The sequence below is a fragment of the Medicago sativa genome, chromosome 2 (genome assembly GCF_051527215.1).
Source record: "Medicago sativa cultivar Bolivia chromosome 2, Bolivia_mono, whole genome shotgun sequence".
Lineage (NCBI taxonomy): Eukaryota > Viridiplantae > Streptophyta > Magnoliopsida > Fabales > Fabaceae > Medicago > Medicago sativa.
This window is the reverse complement of record NC_140750.1, coordinates 18,672,640-18,692,815: the sequence shown is the minus strand read 5'-3', so window position 1 is coordinate 18,692,815 and position 20,176 is coordinate 18,672,640. Positions and strand designations below refer to the sequence as shown.

At 31.8% G+C, this 20,176-nt stretch overlaps 1 protein-coding gene and 1 pseudogene across 1 annotated transcript; both read left to right on the top strand.

Annotated features, from left to right (window-relative positions):
• The first annotated feature begins 163 nt into the window (after window positions 1-163).
• LOC146945190 (uncharacterized) lies at window positions 164-774 on the top strand (annotated as a pseudogene).
• A 6,682-nt stretch (window positions 775-7,456) lies between these two features.
• Window positions 7,457-15,501, top strand: LOC146945189 (gibberellin 2-beta-dioxygenase 2-like). Its single transcript, XM_085743542.1, has 3 exons — window positions 7,457-7,996; window positions 13,637-13,988; window positions 15,017-15,501. The coding sequence occupies exons 1-3, from the start codon at window positions 7,638-7,640 to the stop codon at window positions 15,272-15,274; spliced, it is 969 nt and encodes a 322-aa protein (XP_085599668.1). The 5' UTR covers window positions 7,457-7,637; the 3' UTR covers window positions 15,275-15,501.
• The last annotated feature ends 4,675 nt before the right edge of the window (window positions 15,502-20,176 follow it).

The following is a 20,176-nucleotide window of genomic DNA, read 5'->3' as shown; positions in this document are numbered from 1 at the left end:
GTTATGGAGAAAATGGATAAAGGAATGTGTGACTACATCCACCGCATCCGTTCTTGTCAATGGCAGCCCCACGAGTGAATTTCCCTTGCAAAGGGGGTTGCGCCAAGGGGATCCTTTATCTCCGTTTCTCTTTCTACTAGCCACGGAGGGTTTGAATGTTATGATGTCTTCTTTGGTTGCTAATAATTTGTTTACTGGCTATGGGGTCGGAAACACCAATTCAGTTGCGGTTTCTCACCTCCAGTTCGCAGACGACACATTGTTACTTGGAGCCAAAAGTTGGGCGATGTGCGCGCTCTGCGTGCGGTCTTGACTCTATTTGCTGAAATGTCGGGTTTGAATGTAAACTTCAATAAAAGTATTCTGGTTGGAGTAAATATTGCGGATTCTTGGTTAAATGAGGCGGCTTCTATTTTGAATTGTAAAGTGGGTAAGATTCCGTTCATGTATCTGGGTCTCTCGATTGGGGGCGATCCTAGAAGGTTGGCTTTTTGGGATCCCGTTGTGAATACCAAAAAGTCTAGACTATCAGGGTGGCAAAGTCGCTTTCTCTCGTTTGGAGGCCGGTTGGTTCTTCTCAAATCTGTCCTGACCTCTCTACCTGTCTACGCTCTTTCTTTCTTCAAGGCTCCATCAGGTATAATCTCTTCCATTAACTCTATTTTTTCTAAATTTTTTTGGGGATGGAGTGAGGAAAACAGGAAAATTTCCTGGATCGCCTGGAACTCTATTACTTTACGTCAGGAGTATGGAGGATTGGGGTGCGACAGATGAGGGAATTCAATACAGCTTTATTTGGTAAATGGTGTTGGCGGATGTTAGTGGATAGAGGAGGTTTGTGGTATAGGGTTCTGGTTGTGAGATATTGTGAGGAGGCAGGTAGGTTGGAGGTTGGGGGTCGAAGTGTTTCTTCTTGGTGGAGGGAGATAGCGAAGATTAGGGACGGGATTTTTGAGGGAGAAGAGGGTTGGTTTGCAGAGAGGGTGTCGAGAAAAGTAGGGGATGGTTCACACACTTTTTTCTGGTATGATAGGTGGGTTGGTGAAGTTCCTTTACGTAAGCGCTTTCCTCGCCTATTTGACTTGTCTATTAACAAGTTCGCAACGGTAGAGGAAATGTTTACTTTAGGATGGTCGGATGGAGGTGAGGCTTGGAAGTGGAAACGTAGATTGTGGGCGTGGGAGGAGGACTTGATAGCGGAGTGTAGGGTCTTGCTTGATGATATTGTTTTGCACTCTGATATTTCTGACAGGTGGCAGTGGGACCCTGATATCTCAAAGGGTTATACTGTTAACGGAGCGTACCAGATCTTTACTAGCCAGGCCGCACATCCCCAGGATGCATTGGGAGACATTGTTTGGCACAAGCAGGTACCGCTGAAGGTGTCGGTTATGGCATGGAGATTGTTGCAAGATAGGCTACCAACTAAGAGCAACCTTTTGAGGCGTAATCATTCATCCAGACGCGGTTGGATGTGTCGCAGGCTGTGGGCACGTCGAAACAGCATCTCATTTGTTCATTCACTGTGGTTTATTTAGTTCATTATGGCAATATATTAGGTCTTGGCTAGGTGTAACAGGTGCTGATCCTCAATTAGTGACCATTTCCACCAGTTTATTCATTGCACAGGTATCTCAAGGCGCCGAAAATCATTTCTACATCTCATTTGGCTGTTGGGAATTTGGTTAATATGTGTTAAGCGAAATAACAGGCTCTTTAATAACATTCAAACTCCAATGGATCAGATTGTAGACAAAGTTAAATTTCATTCCTATTGGTGGCTAAAAGCTAAAAACACCATGTTTGTAAACGGTTCCGAGAGATGTTGGTCAGACCCTTTGGTTTGTTTGGGTCTTGACTGATTTATTTTTTGTAACTATGTTTTGACTCTTGGTTTGGTGGAATGGTCCCGTTAGTACACCTTATGCTAGGGATATTACACTCCAGTGTTAATATATTTCATTTAACTTCTTCAAAAAAAAAATTCTCAATATATCCCAATATATTTAAAAAAATAATATGTTTGTACTATCGCTTCTGGTTGTCAATTATTAATTTTATGATATAATTGACGGACAAAGAGTAACCCTAGGCCCAGCAATCCATCATCACTTTGGAGGTGGAGCAGCCATGTGTACTTTTAAAGGAATGCTCTCAAAATTTAAGCTTATATTTCTATCAAAAAATCAGAAATTTCCCTAACATTGTTCCCCATCATGAAGAAAGATGCTTAAGGAGTTAAAGCTGGAGTACCCGAGAAGAAAACGTGAAAACCGATTTATTTTCATATAAAGGTGTTGTAATGAAAAGAAAACGTGAAAATCTACATATTTTCATATTTACATTTTGTTAATATGAAACCATTTTTTTTAAATGTGAAATAATGCTAGATAATGCAACCAAGACACACAAGAGAATTATTATACAAGTCTGCAAAATTTTAGCCCAATCTTCCTACATTGTGAGAAACCATCCAACTCTATAAGACGCCATTTTGGTATGATTTAATAGTTATATGGAATCCGCCATTCCTCCTTCGAAGATGAAACCATTTTAAAAAATATAGCAAAACAAATAAACTACACTACTGATCCAACTTTTGAATTCATAGAAAACAAATCTCATGAAAAAAACTAGGATTAATATCCAATTTGTAATATATTTTAGAAGTTGTTCATGCGTTTATAAAAACTTTTTTAAAAATTAGAATCTTAAAAAAATAAAAGCTGTTCAAAATAGCTGAGATAAACATTTTATTCAAAACACACTGTTTTCAAGATTTTAAACAAACATAAAATAGTTTAACCTTAATTTTAATATAAAAATATTAAATATGCTTAATTGTAGTTTCAGTCATCATATTTTCACTATTTTAAAAAAGAATATTTACACCGAAAAAAACTCAATCAAATATTTGGTCTAAAATATATGATGTTATGTGTTTTTTTAAGAAACATGATGATATGTTTTAAATGAAGTTTTGTAAAAAGAATTTTCTAATAATTTCATTTGCAAATGTCGGTATTTTAATTGTTATATTTTTTTTTTTTCATTAGTTAGGATTCTAACTCTCAACCTAACTATTTACCTAAGCCAAATTAATTACACATTTTTGCTTTAAGCCAAATTAATTACACATTTTTGCTTGATTTGTTCAGATCACCAAATCATATACCTCGTTATTTAAAATATATTAGTTCACAAATTTTTAGTTCAAAAATATTATAGAGGGAATAGAGGTATCTGATTTTTAAATAGAAACATCAAATCAACAAAATGGTGTAAAATCATGTTAACACAGGAGCCCAAGTTTAGTTTGTCTGTCGGTGTTTGAGGGGTTCAAATGGGGGAGGTGTGAGCCCTTACTACCTAGTACCTAGTACTCTATGGCACTTACGTTTGAGAGGGACGTGTGTGGGATTGTGATACACCTTTGATATTGTAGGTGACCATGACCAGCAAAGCTTGGACCTCAGATGTCCATTTGTGGGAACGGGAAGCAGCCTATTTGAAATTGAGTAAACAAATTACAAGTAAATAAAATGATATTAAAGCAATAAAATTTAATTTGAGCTGGTCTAGTTTGAAAAAATTTGTTCATTTGTTTTGAAATTTTGTTTATTTCATTTTGTGTTAAGAGCCCCACATTGAATTGATAAAAGTATACGAATGTAATTTTGTAACACAATTTCCATTTTATATAATTGTATTCAAACAAATTAAATTATTTTTTCAAAGAAATTATTGCTATTTACTATTAGCATAGAAGGAAGGCACACTTTGGTGCCATAGCTTGTGTGCCATTGGTGCCATAACTTGCATCTCCACCACACACACACATCACACACACATACCCACACACATCCACACACATCAATGGCCAGGATTTCCCCAATAGCACCAATGGCACACAAGCTATGTCATGGAAGTATTTTCCTGCTTTATAAACAGTAGCAATAGCCAATAGCCAAGCTGTTATTCGAGCTACTAGAGCAAATGTTTCTTCATAATATATCCCTTATTCTTGAGTATACCCTTTGGCCACAATGCGAGCATTGTGACGTTCAACAGTTCTATTAGAATGAGTCTTAATTTTATAGACTCATTTGCACACAATAGGAATCTTGCCTGTAGATAGATCAAATAGATCCCAAGTATGTGTCTTCTCTAATGCTTGAATTTCTTCAGCCATTGCTTGCTACCAAATGGGGTTAGTACTTGCCTCACGATAAGATGATGGCTCATGAATGGTTGCAATAGCAGAATAACAATGGTAACCATTAAGAGAAGGAGGGTGGTTTCTCATTTGTGCAAATTTTAAATTTGCAAAACTTCAGTTTGATCTCATTAAAGACTTTTGTTGGACCAGATGGAAATAGACATGATTTAGAGATCGCATTGCATGAAATTTCCTTGTCACTCATCCATATCGATCTATGTCATAAAGTGCATTGATATGGTGGTCGTCGAGGATCCGTCACGTTATACGTCAACGACGACAGTCACGGTGGTCCCATTATTAATGTATGAGGTGGACCAGATTGTAAAGTTGAAATCTAAAGATAAATAACATTCAGATGTGCGCCTAAAGATTTGTGATATAATTATTAAGATATGTAGCCCAAGTGGGAGATTGTTGGAATATTTTATTGTTTCATTATATTCCAATATCATTATGTGGGCAAATATCGTAATAATAATTATATTAGCTATTTATCAGCTGTGAGCCTTAATTGATTAGTGATCAAATTAAGTAATAAGGCTATTAGGTTTCTAATTAGATAATTAATTAAATATATAATTAATTGATATGGACTCAATGAGTGGATGTCTGAATGACCCATTAACGGAATAATGGGAAACCCTAATGGTCATCCAATATAAAAGAGGCTATGGTCCCCAATATACCGAACACGGCAATACATTCTTTTCTCCCCATCTGAAGAGAACTTGAGGCATAAAGGTACCGGTTGAGGAAGAACCAAATCAGCCGCCGCTAACCATTTACTATTTATTTCAGATCATCACATCCTTTGTTTCTTTATCGTTGTTGCCGAGAGAGGGTTGTCATGAAAACTTTATCCAGGTATTCCTAAAACCTTAATTTTGCTATGCTTGATAAATCAAACATGTCGTAGATCTGATCATAACCATGCTCAATGTTGTGTTTGCTTTCGCTATTGATTCATAATGATTGAACATGTGTTATGAAATCTGTTTTTACTTAGACCTAAATTTCCAACAGTGGCAACACATTTTTTTGTAATACATCTTATTATTATATTTTCAAATATCATAAAACTATTGTTTATTCGCGAGCTTGGCTTAGTTGGTATAGACAATACATAATATATACAAGATTCGGGGTTCAAATCATCACCACCACAAAAAAAAAATTAAAATTAAAATGAAAAAAATGTAAAACCCTACTAACTTGTCAACTCATTTTTCAATGGCGCATCAGCAACAATATGCCAAAAATTAGTAGCGAAAGATTTCTAAAATTCTGAAAATCGGAGGACTTCATTCAAAAATAAATTAAAATTATAGGACAATATTTTTGGCGTATGAAATGGAAGAACCAAAACTGTGAATCAAGAGGGATTCAAAATGCATTTAAGAGTTTAATCTATCTACACTATATATAAAAGAAAATAATATGTTTTCACTCTTTTGAGCTGACTTATACTCTTTCTCTAAATAGATAAGAGTAGATTTAAATAGGTTAAATTACATCAGAGAGGTCCTTTAAGTTTGAGGTTTGTAACAGATTGATCCTTTAAGTTATTTTGATCACACATAAGTCCCTTAAGTTTTTGAATTTGTAATAAATTGGTCTTTTAAGTTATTTTGGTAACATATAAGTCTTTTAAGTTTGTAAAAGTTTTCAATTTAGTGCTTCTGTTAACCAAAATGATGTGGCAGAAGGACTAAATTGAAAACATTTACAAACTTAAATGACTTATATGTGACCAAAATAACTTAAAGGAAAAATCTGTTACAAACCTCAAACTTAAAGGACTTATGTGTGACCAACATGACTTAAAAGACTGGTCTGTTACAAACCATAAACTAGGACCCATGGTGTAATTTAACAATTTAAATATTAGGGTAAAATATGTTTTTGGTCCCTATAAATATACCAACTTTTCGTTTTAGTCCCTCTAAAATTTTCCTTCAACTTTTAGTCCCTATAAAATTTTCAATCACTACTTTTGGTCCTATTTTTAAGTTAATTTTAGTATTTTTTTAATAGAATTGTGCAGAAATGTGTAGAATATTGTAAAAATATTTTCCCAAAAAAATTAGAATTTTTTAACAAAACATAAATTTAATATGAATTTTTAACCATAAAATATGTAAAAATTCGTAGTAAATTCATGTTTTGTTAAAAAAATCTAAATTTTTTTGGAGAGATTCTTATAATGTTATTAATTTTTCTGCAAAACTTTATTCAAAAATATGAATTCTACATATGAGTTTACTTTAAAAGAGGGACCAAAAGTGAAGATGGAAAATTTTTGGAGGACTAAAAATTGAAGTAACATTTTAGAGGGACTAAAAAGAAAAGTTTGTATATTTATAGGGACCAAAAACATATTTAACCCTAAATATTAAAATAAAAGTGTAACAAACACGATATAAGTGTGTGTGTGTGTGTGTGTGTGTGTGTGTGTCCATTTTTTTCATTTATCCTTTAAAAAGTGTAATAAACTAACTGAATATATCTATACTTACTTTTTCATTATCCCAATTATATCCTTAAACAATTTTTTCTATGATAACGATCGTTGTTGGTGTCATTAAAAAAATAATTTACATTATATTTTTTTATATTGTTGGTGATATTGAAATAAATAATCATGATTAGTTTGATTTGTTATAATTTCAAAGCAAAAAACATTTATATTTTTACTTTTAATCAAAATCAACATTTTCTTAAAAATACATCATTCAGAATTTTCAAATGCTAACGCAATAAAAATAACAGAAAGACTGACACGTAATTACCAATTTTTTGTTAGTAATAATATAATAATAATAATAATAACAGTATATTTTTAACTAAATCGGTGGGTTAACCCTATGTTGTTTTTTGGTTAAGTCCCATATAAAGGAATTTTTTACTCTTTTTTTTTTTTGGGTTGGTGGTGCTAGTGTAATTAACATTTTGTTCTTTGTGTTCTTCTCGTGCTAGTGTAAATAACCATATATCTTATTTTGGATTTTTCAAAATCCATAATAACAATAATAATATAATTTGTCAAAAAAACAATAATAATTTCTTCAAAAAAAAAAACAATAATAATATAATTTCGTAAAAATATGAATATAGTTTTCATTTCTCATCATCATATTTTATATTTGATTTCACTTTATTTTTCTTCATGGTACAACTCTCTCTCTCTCTCTCATGTTTTTTTCCTGCATAAATATACCATTATTTTCGTTATTTTCCTACATTACTTCCCCTCATCATCTTTCACATATTCCCTCTTTTCGTCTCTCTCTTCGTCCCCTCCTCTCTATTTTTCTTCTTCTATATTATATAGTATAAACTACTCAAACCCATATTTTGTCTTCTTTCTAAACACTTTGTATTCCCTTTCACTTTATTTTCTTAGAAAAAAATTAACATGGTGGTGGCTTCCCCAATTTCGATCTTAGGTGAAAAGATTATACCTATTGACCTACCAATGATAGACCTATCAGCTGAAAAATCAATGGTAATAAAACTCATAGTAAAAGCTTGCGAAGAATATGGTTTCTTCAATGTGATTAACCATGGTGTCCCTCATGATATCATATCCAAAATGGAACAAGTAGGTTTTGATTTCTTTGCAAAACCAATGGAACAAAAGAAACTAGTTGCACTTGGTAATCCCTTTGGTTATGGCTGCAAGAATATTGGGTTTAATGGAGACATGGGTGAGGTGGAATATCTTCTTCTCAAGGCCAATGCTCCTTCTATTCCTAATGATTCATCAAACTTCAGGTATGTGTAAATTAATTTTTTTTTTGTTTTTTTTTCGTTTTTTTACAATATATCATTGGCCAAATCTTTAGCATTTATTGCATGCTTGGTTTACTATACTATCATGAATAATGACGGTATAAACTGCTTGGTTTTTCTAATCAGGGTGACAACATGTCTTGAACAAATAAGATATGAATAATAATTTGGAAAATTGTGGGGCTTTGTAATTTCTTGTGTTGTTCATTTTCTTTAGATCGTTATAGTTTTTATTTGGTCCCCCCTATTTTGTTGGTATCATTTTTATGTTTGGAATTTATGTACATTTATCATTATTAAAATTAATTCCTAAATGGTTAAGGGGATTAAACGTAAGTTACAGATTGTGTTTTTTTAAATATTATTTCATTTTAATAAAATTAGTACTAAAACTCAAACAATATATCTTGTAAAAAAAAAAAAAAACTCAAACAATATAAATAAATCTAATTGATCCGTTTAATTTTCATATACATTTGGTGTAAAATAATTTTACACTGTCCGTACAACACAACCAATTAATAATGCATTTCCTTTTCAAAAAAAAAATAATAATGCATTTTTTTAAATAAACCATTTAATAATTCATGATTAGGATGAAAATCAAATATTTTTAATAATTTGACTGATATATTTCACTAATTAATACACCGATAAGAAGTTTTGACCAGGTCCCTTATGGATTAATGTATATAATATTTTTTCTTATTCTATCATATAAAATCTATATTACCTTAAATGTAGATTTTTTATTTTATTTGGACCACGCTAGCTAGTAAGTTATTGGCAGCTTAAATGGAAGCTATCTTAGCAATGAATCATAACGTTTTTTGCTTGATACTACGTACCTTCATATATGAGTTGTATCTGACCAACAAAGAACAGAGAGAGAAGGATAAAGATTGTCTCACATGTCATTGGGGGCCATTGAGGGTGTGAGAAAAGGAAAAGCCATAAAGAAAAAAGAGTAAAAATAACAAATGTAGCTAGTAATGTGATGGAACTGAGAGAGAGATATCAATAGAGAAAATGATGTAAAAAGGAAACATTAAAAAAGGTTAAGTGGAAAAATTTAGGACTATAGTCCATAGTCTATTCAAAGAAAACGATTATATATTTAAAAAAGCATAGCGTAAAAAATTAGGTTATGCATTGATTTATGGTTATTCATTCTATGAATGATAGAAGTGTCCCAACTTTTCCTTATAAAACAACATGTTGGTTTTGTGGTCCTTTAGACATGCATTTGAGACACAATTTATGCTTCACACACTCTATTTGAAACACTAGCTGCAAAAAAGTAATGAGGTTGAGGGGACAAATTAGGCATATAACCTTGTTTTGTCTAGAATAATAGCTGTCTCGTGTAAAGAACCGCATGCTCCAATGGTTAATGTGAATAGATGAAAAAAAATAGGAATGTATATACTATATATGAGATTAATCGGTAAAGAGTTGACTCATACTCGATAAAATGTAAATTTAACTTCTTTTACAAATATATTGACTTTGTTAGTTCAGTACTATGTAACTATATTTATAGGTGCTTTCCGAACCTTGAGATATGTTTTAACTCCTATGAGATTTCAATACTCAACCTATCTAAACTTTAGATTATTAAAAAAAATTGAAACACTACTCATGTTAATATTTTTCTTAGGGTAAATTATGATTTCCATCCTTGTAATTTATTGTTTTTCATGGTTTAGTCCTTTGATTTTTTTTTTCTTTCTAATTTTATCTCCCCAACTTAGATTCATTCAAAATTAGCCCTTTGATGTCACAAGTCACTTACCCCGATATCACAAGTCATCTATGGCATTTTTGTTTCTAAACATTGGAAAAATTATATGTGTCAATATAAATTTGTCACGTCATTTATACATAGTCACATTTTTCTTCAATAAACAAATAATATATTAATGAGAGTACAAGAGATACTCTTATGCATTTCAATGAAATTACATCTTAGATAGAGCTTAAAGAAGTAATATGATTGTCCCACCTCTCTGTGGAAAGTAACCATGAATATTGTCTTCCCACCTCTAGGTAAGTGAAATGGTGACATAATGGAATAATTTTAAGGAAACCTAAAGTTGTAAGATGGAATCTAAAAGAAAATTTAAAGGATTAAAATTTGAAAATCAATAAACTGAATGGACTAAAATTATAATTTATCCCTTTCTTTATTAATTGTAGACACATGATATTTTAAGGTTTGTCAAATATTAACCTCCCAAAAAGAATTTAAAAATGAAATCTCTTTATTTTAAGTATAAAAAAAAATGGAAAGTTTATTTTGGAGAGAAAGACATAAAGATTTTTTAAAATAGCATTAAACAATGCTAACTCAGATGGAGAGAGCAACAACTCAGATTTCTTACACTTCTCAGCATGTTTATGGTATCTCATCATTCAAATTTACCTCATTTCAATTTTCATATGTGTGTGTTTAGTATTTCTCAATCATTATGAAGTTTACTCATAAGAGAATCAATTTCCTCTAAAGATTAAAAAAACAATCCCTCTAAAAATGACAATATATATATTTCAATAAAAGGTATTGTACTCATGTTTCAAGTCAAAATGAGAAAACAATAAAATAAACAATAAAAAGTGTGAAATAGAAAGAAAAAAAAAAAAACATTTTCGGATGCACGTGAGATTTAGAAACAATCTGTGTTGCACATGGGACTGTGCAAAAGGAGTAGGTACTCCTAGGAGAGGTGGGATTCACATATATGTCAGACTATCCTCTTTTCTTCTTTCAACTTTTAATTTTAATTAAAGGAAAATGATTATAAAATGATAAATTTTTTGACATTGTCATATTTATTCTCCATTGACTCTTTAAAAAATAAAATAATGATATGTGTATTTTTATGTTAAAATGGTGTATATAAGAATTTAAGAGGTGTGTTATTTAAAGAACCGTTTGTGTTATAATTTTTGAGATAACCATAAATTTACAAAGATAAGTAGGTATTGACATAGAAATCAAAACAATAAAGAAAGAAAATAGTTGTTCAAAAATAAAGAGACAAAATATAAATATAATATAAGTATAAGATAGAAAAATATCACAAAGATTGTTAAAAAAAATTGTATAAATATCATTTCTCGTAATTTAAATAGCATTCTTGTTCATGTCATCTTCTTATGGGTCACCCTTGACCCTTGTTATGTGGTTGTGATTTTCTTTTGTTTTGGTATAATGAGGAAAAATAAATATGGTGGGGATTTACTCATAGTTATGATTAATTTGGAAAAAAGGAGAAATCAAATAGGAAAGGTCAGAAGAAAAAAAAAGTACTTCCTCCGTCCCGAATTAATTGAGCCCTTGACTCATTTCACATTTATTAAGAAAAATGTATAAATAAAGGGGAAAGTGGAATATATTGAATTGAGAATGATGAAAGTAGTATTAATTAGAGTTATAAAGGGGAAAAGGTGAAATATATTGAATTGGGAATGATGAAAGTAGTATTGAAAATTGAAATGGCTAAGTTATTTTGGGATACTTTTTTTAATAAATGACTCAGTTAATCCGGGACGGAGGGAGGGAGTACTGTGTTTGATAAGCATTAGGTTGCACAGATTGACATGTACTATATGTCTAATCAAATCAAAAACTTTGCAAAAGCTGAACTGAACTTCCATGAGTTAAATAATTAAATTCCTAAAAGGTTATAAAAGTTCGTTATTAATTAATTTTCTTCCCAAAATAACCAAAACCAGAAATGAAATAGAGCAGAGTGTGGCAGTGAAGTGTCTGGTCAAGCAGAGTGAGATTGATTGGAGGCAGTGCCATTGGTTCAGTGTATTGCTGGGTTTAAAACCCATCCTGCTATACTATCTCTGTCACCTTACCTTCACTCAATGTTAGGTAATTGTGACTTGTGAGAATTAGAATCACTAAAGTGGATATTGCAACTTGAATTTATTTTGGGTCATGGTAACGGGTGCCTTCGGGACAGTGGTTAAATATTCTAAAAATAAAAATTTTATCTTGAAAATATAAGATGTTAATTTTATCCAAGTAATAATTACGCAACATTTTCATAAAAAACTTATTTGTTTTTGGATGCTTAACCAATGTCCTTGGGGCACTGGTTTCTCTTTTTATTTTTTAGACTAAATTGGGTCCTTTAAGTTATGAGATTTGGAACAGATGGATCTTTTAATTTATTTTATTCACATCTAAGTTATTTAAGTTTGAAGTTTGTAATAAATTTATATTTAAGTTATTTTGGTCACACATAAATCCTTTAAGTTTGTAAACATTTTTAATTCTGTCCTTCCGCAACATAATCGTATTTGTAATGTTTGGTTAACAAAATGACTGAATTGAAAACATTTACAAACTTAAATTACTTATATGTGACCAAAATAACCTAAAAGACCAATATGTTACAAACTTCAAACTTAAAAGACTTATGTGTGACCAAAATAATTTAAAGAATCAATTTATTACATACCTCACACTTAAAGAACCTTGGTGTAATTTAGCCTATTTTTTATTTTTTTTATTGATGTAATAGCTAACTTGGGTCAGGGCATATGTTAAAGAATGAAAGAATGAATAAAAATTGTGCTGAAAAACATAAAAAATTAGTTTTAAAAAGTTAAATGTAAGACTTCTAATACATATTTTTTTATAATTAATTTTTTAAGATGTAACTTTAAAGACATAAGTTAACATTTATTTTATTTTTAATATTTTGACTTTCGGACACATTTAGATAAATATTAATAATAAGATTCTTGAACTTTTAAGGCGTAATAACATACATATGATAATAAAAAAAATGATATTTGTACAATCATATTGTGATAATTTTTAAAACAAACTTTTTTTTTATGTTTTTATTAGAGAAAATAAAAGTATGAAAAGAGAGTTTTTCAAAAATTGATTGTGCAAGTATCGTTTCTTTAAATACATTTTCATCTATTAAATCTGAACTCCTTTAAGATTTAATTAGTTGAGCGTGGTCAACAACTATAAATTACTTTAGAGCATTTTACTTTAATTTTTACTTGCTCACGAAATTCATCTCTTTTTAAAACCAATGTTTGGTTTCTCACTTGTATTATTGGATTCAAAATTGATGATGTCATCAATTTTTTTTATTGATGTAGCATGCAACTATTATATTATAAATTCAAGAGAATGATTTATATGAACATATTTTATGTCACATTGGTAAAAAAAACTTCTCACATTTAAAGACCAAAAATTGATTACCAACAATGGATTAGTCGTGGTGGTAAGAGACTTGTGTCTCTTAAGTAAGTGGTAAAAGGATTGATTACTAACTTATATGTATAGAGAAAATCTAATTGAGAGAAGAGAATACACCTTATATGACCCACTAGTTTCTCGACACCTGAAAACTTTGTACCAATATCATGGTAATTAAAAAAATACCCTAAAAAACTGATTTAAAAGTGATCAAAGTTTACAAAGTAGAGAAAATATTTGCTCTTATTTGATGCATTCCTCTCCTCTAAGAATTATTTTTGCATTGATAAGAACAAGAAGCCAGCAAGTAACCATTAGGTCCAACACATGTATTTTATAGCTTCTGATTATGCTACTGTGTGGATGATTGTACATGACAGCTCTAGTGTAAGTGCATATACAGAAGCTGTGAAGGAGCTGGCATGTGAGATATTGGAGCTAATGGCAGAAGGTTTGGGGGTCCCTGATACATCCATTTTCAGCACATTCATCACTCAACTTGATAATGACTCACTCCTTAGGTTCAATCACTACCCTCCTAAAGACTGCAAAGATAGAGACAACTCAAATTCCTACAACGTTGGCTTTGGAGAACATTCTGACCCTCAGATTCTTACCATCCTTAGATCCAACGATGTTGCTGGACTCCAAATTTCACTTCAACATGGTGTGTGGAACCCAGTTACTCCTGACCCAGCTGCTTTCTGTGTTAACGTTGGTGATCTTCTTGAGGTATATATATGTTCTTATTAATGAATTCAGATTCCCGACAATCGTCAAAATCCCGCATGCACGTGGTCATCAGGTCAATGACCACCACTGAATGTGGGATTTTGGTTACTTAAGATAATATGAATTCATTCTTATCCTATCATAATGTTTTTTCCTTTGATCCCCACAAATGTTGGTTTCATTTTTGGTAGGGGGGGAGTGGGGGGCTGCTTGTATTTAAACATAAAAAAAGAGTGATGATTTGTACTAGGGTTATATTGTGCTTTGTGACATTGCATATATGAAATAATAATTATATGTGTGCACATTAAAGAGGGTACAATACTGAGGTGTAATGGATTTGCATGTATAACTTACTAACACTTGACATGGTTTTCACTTTTGTTAAAAATAGTTAGACATAGCATGTTACTATGTTCCTCTCACAAAATAACATGTTACTATGTTAGGGCATGGGTAGGGGTAAATGGGAGAATTATGTTTAGTTTCATCTTGGTCTGAAATGAGGGTTCAAAAATTATTGTATTTTGGATTAAATTAAATATATTTTGAATATTTATAAAAAACAATCTCTATAAAAGGTAAAAGCAATAATTTTTTAAATAAAAATAACTTAAAAAATAAAAAATTAGTAACGACTCAATTTATAAAGTTGCACTAATTGGAATTGGCTGAGCATGTTAGGGTTCTTTAAAAAAATTAGTTTGAGACCTAAAGCAGCTACTTGCTGAGCATGTTTTGTGTTGATGTATGTTTTTACTTTGTACTATCTACATTTTTATATTCAAGGTGACTAATTTTTTGATGTTCGACATAATAACATGTTATAGAGGACAGCCAACATGGCATTGTATGTACTATAAATTGTATAACAAAAAAAGGGTGACATGAAAATAATTTAATCAAGGAGAATTAATTTGTAGAATGGTTGTAGAAAACACTTAAGGCTCCTTTAAAAATTGTAGGTTAGAGATGGTTCAAAAATGGAAGTGATTGATTATATATGTTGTAAATGTTGTGTATTAAAGGTTATGACAAATGGAAGATTTGTAAGCGTGAGACATAGGGCCGTGACCAACTCATACAAGTCTAGAATGTCGGTGGCATATTTTGGGGCTCCACCACTTGATGCATGCATTGTTGCTCCCTCAGTTATGGTTACACCAAACAGGCCCTCTCTTCTCTTCAAACCATTCACTTGGGCAGAATACAAGAAAGTCACCTACTCTCTAAGGCTTGGAGACAGCCGCATTGACCTTTTCAGGAATTGCACACAAGTAGAGTAATAGGGCATGAGGAGGTTAAAGTTTGTTTGGTATCAATACAAGAGTGTAAAGGTTTTTATTTTTTATTTTTCTCTTTTATGTTATTTTGATGGGGTCCTTCCTAGGTGGTATAAACTTTGCCAAAATGTGCCAACAAATTTTGTATTGTGTGGAATGGAACTGTGAAAGTTTATGACTTTGCATGGAGAGGGAAAAGTTATGTTATTAATTGTTCATGGTGTGTATAATTGTCTTTTAAAAACTAAATGTTTAAATTTTTGTGTTTTGTTGATTTTGACTATATAATTAAGGGGGGTTTTGTTCTAATGTTAGATATAAATAATATTCTCTAAGAATCTGATGTGTGAAAATGTTCTTTCTTGCAATTATATAGATAGATAGATAGATAGATGGATGAAGATTATTGTTCAAAACATTCTAATTCAACCACATAATCACTTGACATAGTTGTAATGCTCTACTACTAATTGTTGGATCGTTGCTAAACTCAAATGGGAGTCTCAAGTTGGAAGGACAATGGATGGAGTTTGGATGGAAGATTAAATATAGTATTTGTTTGTACTTATTTGCAATTGTAAAAAACGTATGTACCTTAACTTGTAACTGAATGAGTAGCAATTTAAATGATGTATGTTATTTGAACAACCACTTTTGTGACAATTTAATATGAGATAACAAAAATATACAAAGAAATATAGATATTGCCACAAAAACCAAAACTAAGAAATTTATGAGTTGTATCAAAAGTTGTGTTGTTCAAATGTCATTTCTCAACTTAAATACATATCTTTATATCCTATGTAACAATATGTTTTGCATGTAAGATTCGATAGAATTATCATTGTTTTAGTTGAGAACTTTATTATATGGACCGCTGGAGTAAGACTCCTTTGATGGTGGTGTTTGATCATAATCTCTTTCTTCAGCCCCAGAGGTGGGGAGTGTACCTGTAAACTCTAACAATCACGTTAGTCTATGCTTGAGGTGTGGTGCCTAGGTTTAGAATATATTGAATTTTGTAATAAATAGATGGTTCAACTCATCATTCATATCAAATATGTATAAAAATAACATTGTTCTGGTTGAGAACTTTAGACGATGAACTGTTGGAAGAAGACTCCTTTGGTAGTTATGCTAGACGGGATCTTCATCTTCGGCCTGAAGGTAGGGGTGTAACTGTAAACACCCTGACACTTACGTTAGTATGTGCTTGAGGTGTGGTAGCTAGGTTTAGAATGAAACATACATTAAAAGGTGATGAAGTAAGGCTTATATAGTCTAAGAGATGTGTAACTGGGCTTGTGCCTCAATCATAAGTTTGAATTTATAGTATGATAATTAGGATGCTAGGACCCAAAATTGTATCTTAGACATCTGTCTTTCGTGAACCATTGTAGACATGTCATGATTTTCCCTATATTAAACGATCTTGCCTTATCAGACGATCTTTTCTTTGTATTCTATAATGCCTATAGGGCATGTTCACATGACAACCCCTTATGAGATAATGACTTAGGGTGATATGGTTCGGTGATAGATTGGGCCTTGACCCAATCCGATAAAGTTTCCCATGCTTGGTTAAGAAAGAGAACTATGAACCTCATCTCAAAGCAAGCCAAGATCCTTTCAAGCTATCATTATTGGTTCGAAAAAGGATCACAACTCTCAATTTCATCTATTATGCCCCATTTCTTAGCTAGCTAGTGAGTCATAGACGATTGACATTGCATCCACCTTGATCCGAAGATTCTCTCAGGGGCAAGGATGGGAACATACATCTTGGTTGATGCCTTATTATTAGAGACATTAAGGTGTCAATACCATCAGTTGGACAAACAAACATCAAAGTCACATATTTACTAAGATGCTGACACAAATTTAAAAATGCATTAAAATGTTCACTACTTGCCATTTAAACAAGAATATTGCAGGTCTACTCCATCGTCATAACAACTTTGGAACACCTTAAAATGTGGAGTCAATACAATATAACCATTCCATTTTCCACTGCCCAAGCTCAAGTCCTCAATCATTCATCCACGACATGTAAACTCCAAGCCTTAATCGCTCCAACACAACCTCCAAAATCAAGGCCTCAATAATTGTTTCACTACTTCCAAGATCAAGGCCTTAATCATCCCATCACGGCCTTAATCCTTTTTCGATGACCTTCAAGCTCAAGGTCTCGATCATTCTTCCATGACCCCAAGCTCAAGGCTTTCAGTTACTCTTCAACGACCTTAAGCTTAAGGCCTATAACTATTCTTCCTCGGCCTAAAGATGAAATAACTTCATATTATCCATTGCCTCATACAAAGGGATGGCAATATATACATTGATAACTTCACAAAGGGAATCCGATGCATTCGAGTGTGTCCCTAGGAAAAACTTTATCAATTACCAATATTAACTATATACAGACCATCTAATTTTACAGTCCAGCACACAAGAAGTTTACATGTCTTAATTTCAAAGAATTGGCACTGCTACAAGCCATCATTTGACTCCTTCAACTACATAAATACAATTAAGATGACCCTAAAGGATACAAAGATTTAAAACACTTTTGTTCCAACAAATATGACTGAAGATAAGCCATCACCTCACTTTGTCAGCTAACAATAACTATTTCGGACTGGGCAAAGGCCCAATCCATCACTAAAACTGGTCACCTTAGGTCACTAGCTCATAGGCAAACCGTCATATGGATATGACCTAGCGGAATTCTAGAACTGGGACATAATCGTTTCATCAAGTCAGGAACATTTGATATAGAGAAAATCATGATCCGCCTAAAGTGGTCCTAACACCGTAATCATAACACTATGAAGTCCATCTTATGGTTGAGGCCCAAATCTAATTACACATCTCTTGGACTATATAAACCTTACTTTATCACCTTTTAGTGTATGCTTCATTCTAAACTTAACTACCATACCTCAAGCAGATACACCCCCTACCTTTGGGCCGAAGACAAAGATTTAGCCAAGCATCAAGGAGTCTTCTTCCAACGGTCCATGTTTGAAGTTCTCAACCAAAACAATATCATTTTATACATATTTAATATGATTGATGAATTTTATTTTTTTTTGAAAGTATGATTGATGAATTAATCCATCTATTTTTTGCTATACATATTTATTTTTTGCTATACATATTTTATACACGACCGATCAAATTCTATTAAAAAAAATATTTTGCTGTGATAATCAAGAAAATGAAAAATAAATTCATGGTGAAAATCACTAGGACCATTTTAGATTAGTTTTAATTGCATTTGATCTTTTTAATTGAGATTGTATTCTTGTTAAAAAAAACGATTTTTTATTTGATTGCTAACATATATATGACTATCACATTTGTTGATAGAGAAGATGGAAGAGTTTCCAGATTTTTTTTTTTTTTTGTCAAGTAGCATAGTAGTTAGAATTCACCTTGTAAGGCGAATAAGTGGGGTGTCCAGGGTTTGAACCCCGACACCTGCATATAATAATGCATTGTCCTATCAACTGAGTTATGCTCACGAGACTTCACATTTTGAATTCTACTCAATAGAACTAATATTTATATGCCAACAATAGATTAATAGATTGGTTAAAGGCGTAACATATTTGAAAGTTGTCATGAATTTAATTTTGGACTCTTCAATACCATTTTAGAATTTTGAATATCAAAAAAAATTTGGTTGGGATGGGAGAACTTACCTTGTGTCTTATGTAGATTTTTTGGCAAAGATTAATCACAACTAAAGCGTGATACAAACTATAACTTGCTAAAAAAAAATAACTTAACATTATATATTTCTACTAAATCAAAAGAATTTAACACTATGAAACAGTTTTTGGTAAACTATCAAATGTTGGTATACTATCTTTCTCCAAACTCCCCCCTTCCCCCAACCCTCATTGTATACAATTTCTTAGTTTCTTCGAACGAGGATGATTTTGTATTATGAAGAAAAATGAACCATTCAAAGTTATCCTCTCCGAATGTCCTCTAATTCTATCACTTGTTAGTTCTTTTTATTCAAAACTCCCCGCTCTTTTTCTCTTCAAACTCGCAAACAAGCCTTAAAAGAGTTTTATACGATTGACACTACATTAAAAACTGATCCATGAATTATCTCCGCAAGTTTTGTCACATTAGGCTAGCATTGAAACTGATCCATGGTCGGCCAGGGTCTTAATCCATTTATTTCCATAAAAAATATGAATATTATGCGAACCTTCTGTTTTCAAAGTATTGACATGGACATATATCTAATGACCGAAAATGAGAAATTCTAAACTGATCTTTAACTTGCTTCCGAATGTTGATACCTACGATAGTAATTTCCATTCTATTATGTTCTCGATGTATTAGTGTAATGATAAGAGTTTGATATTTTAGTCTTAAAACTAGTATATTTACCCGGCGTTGCCAGGGTTATACACAGGGGCGAATGGCTGTGTAGTCATGGGGTAGCATTGGCTACCCCAAAAGTAAAAAAAAACTTGAATAATTAACATAGTTTAATATTTAGTTACCCCATTAAATTATTTTTTGGCTACTCCAAACAATTTTGTTAGTTCAAAGAGAGATGATATTAAAATAATATTGATAATCTATTTGGTTTATTGTCTATTATGGATAAATTTGACTTCTTAAAACTCTATACAACTCAACTTGTATAAATAACCATTGTTAGATTTTATTTTCTTTGTTGTCGTTTTATTAAATATAAGTAAAAATTATTGTGAATTTATTTTACTTGTTGATTAAGTTTAATAAATTAGTTTTTAAAATATATTTTATTTCTTCTTTATGTTTGGCCCCTCGCAAAAATTGTGGTAGCTTCGCCGCTGGTTATTGAAGGTGAGAAAAACACAAGAAGGGGGGTTGAATTGTGTTTTGAGAAATTCT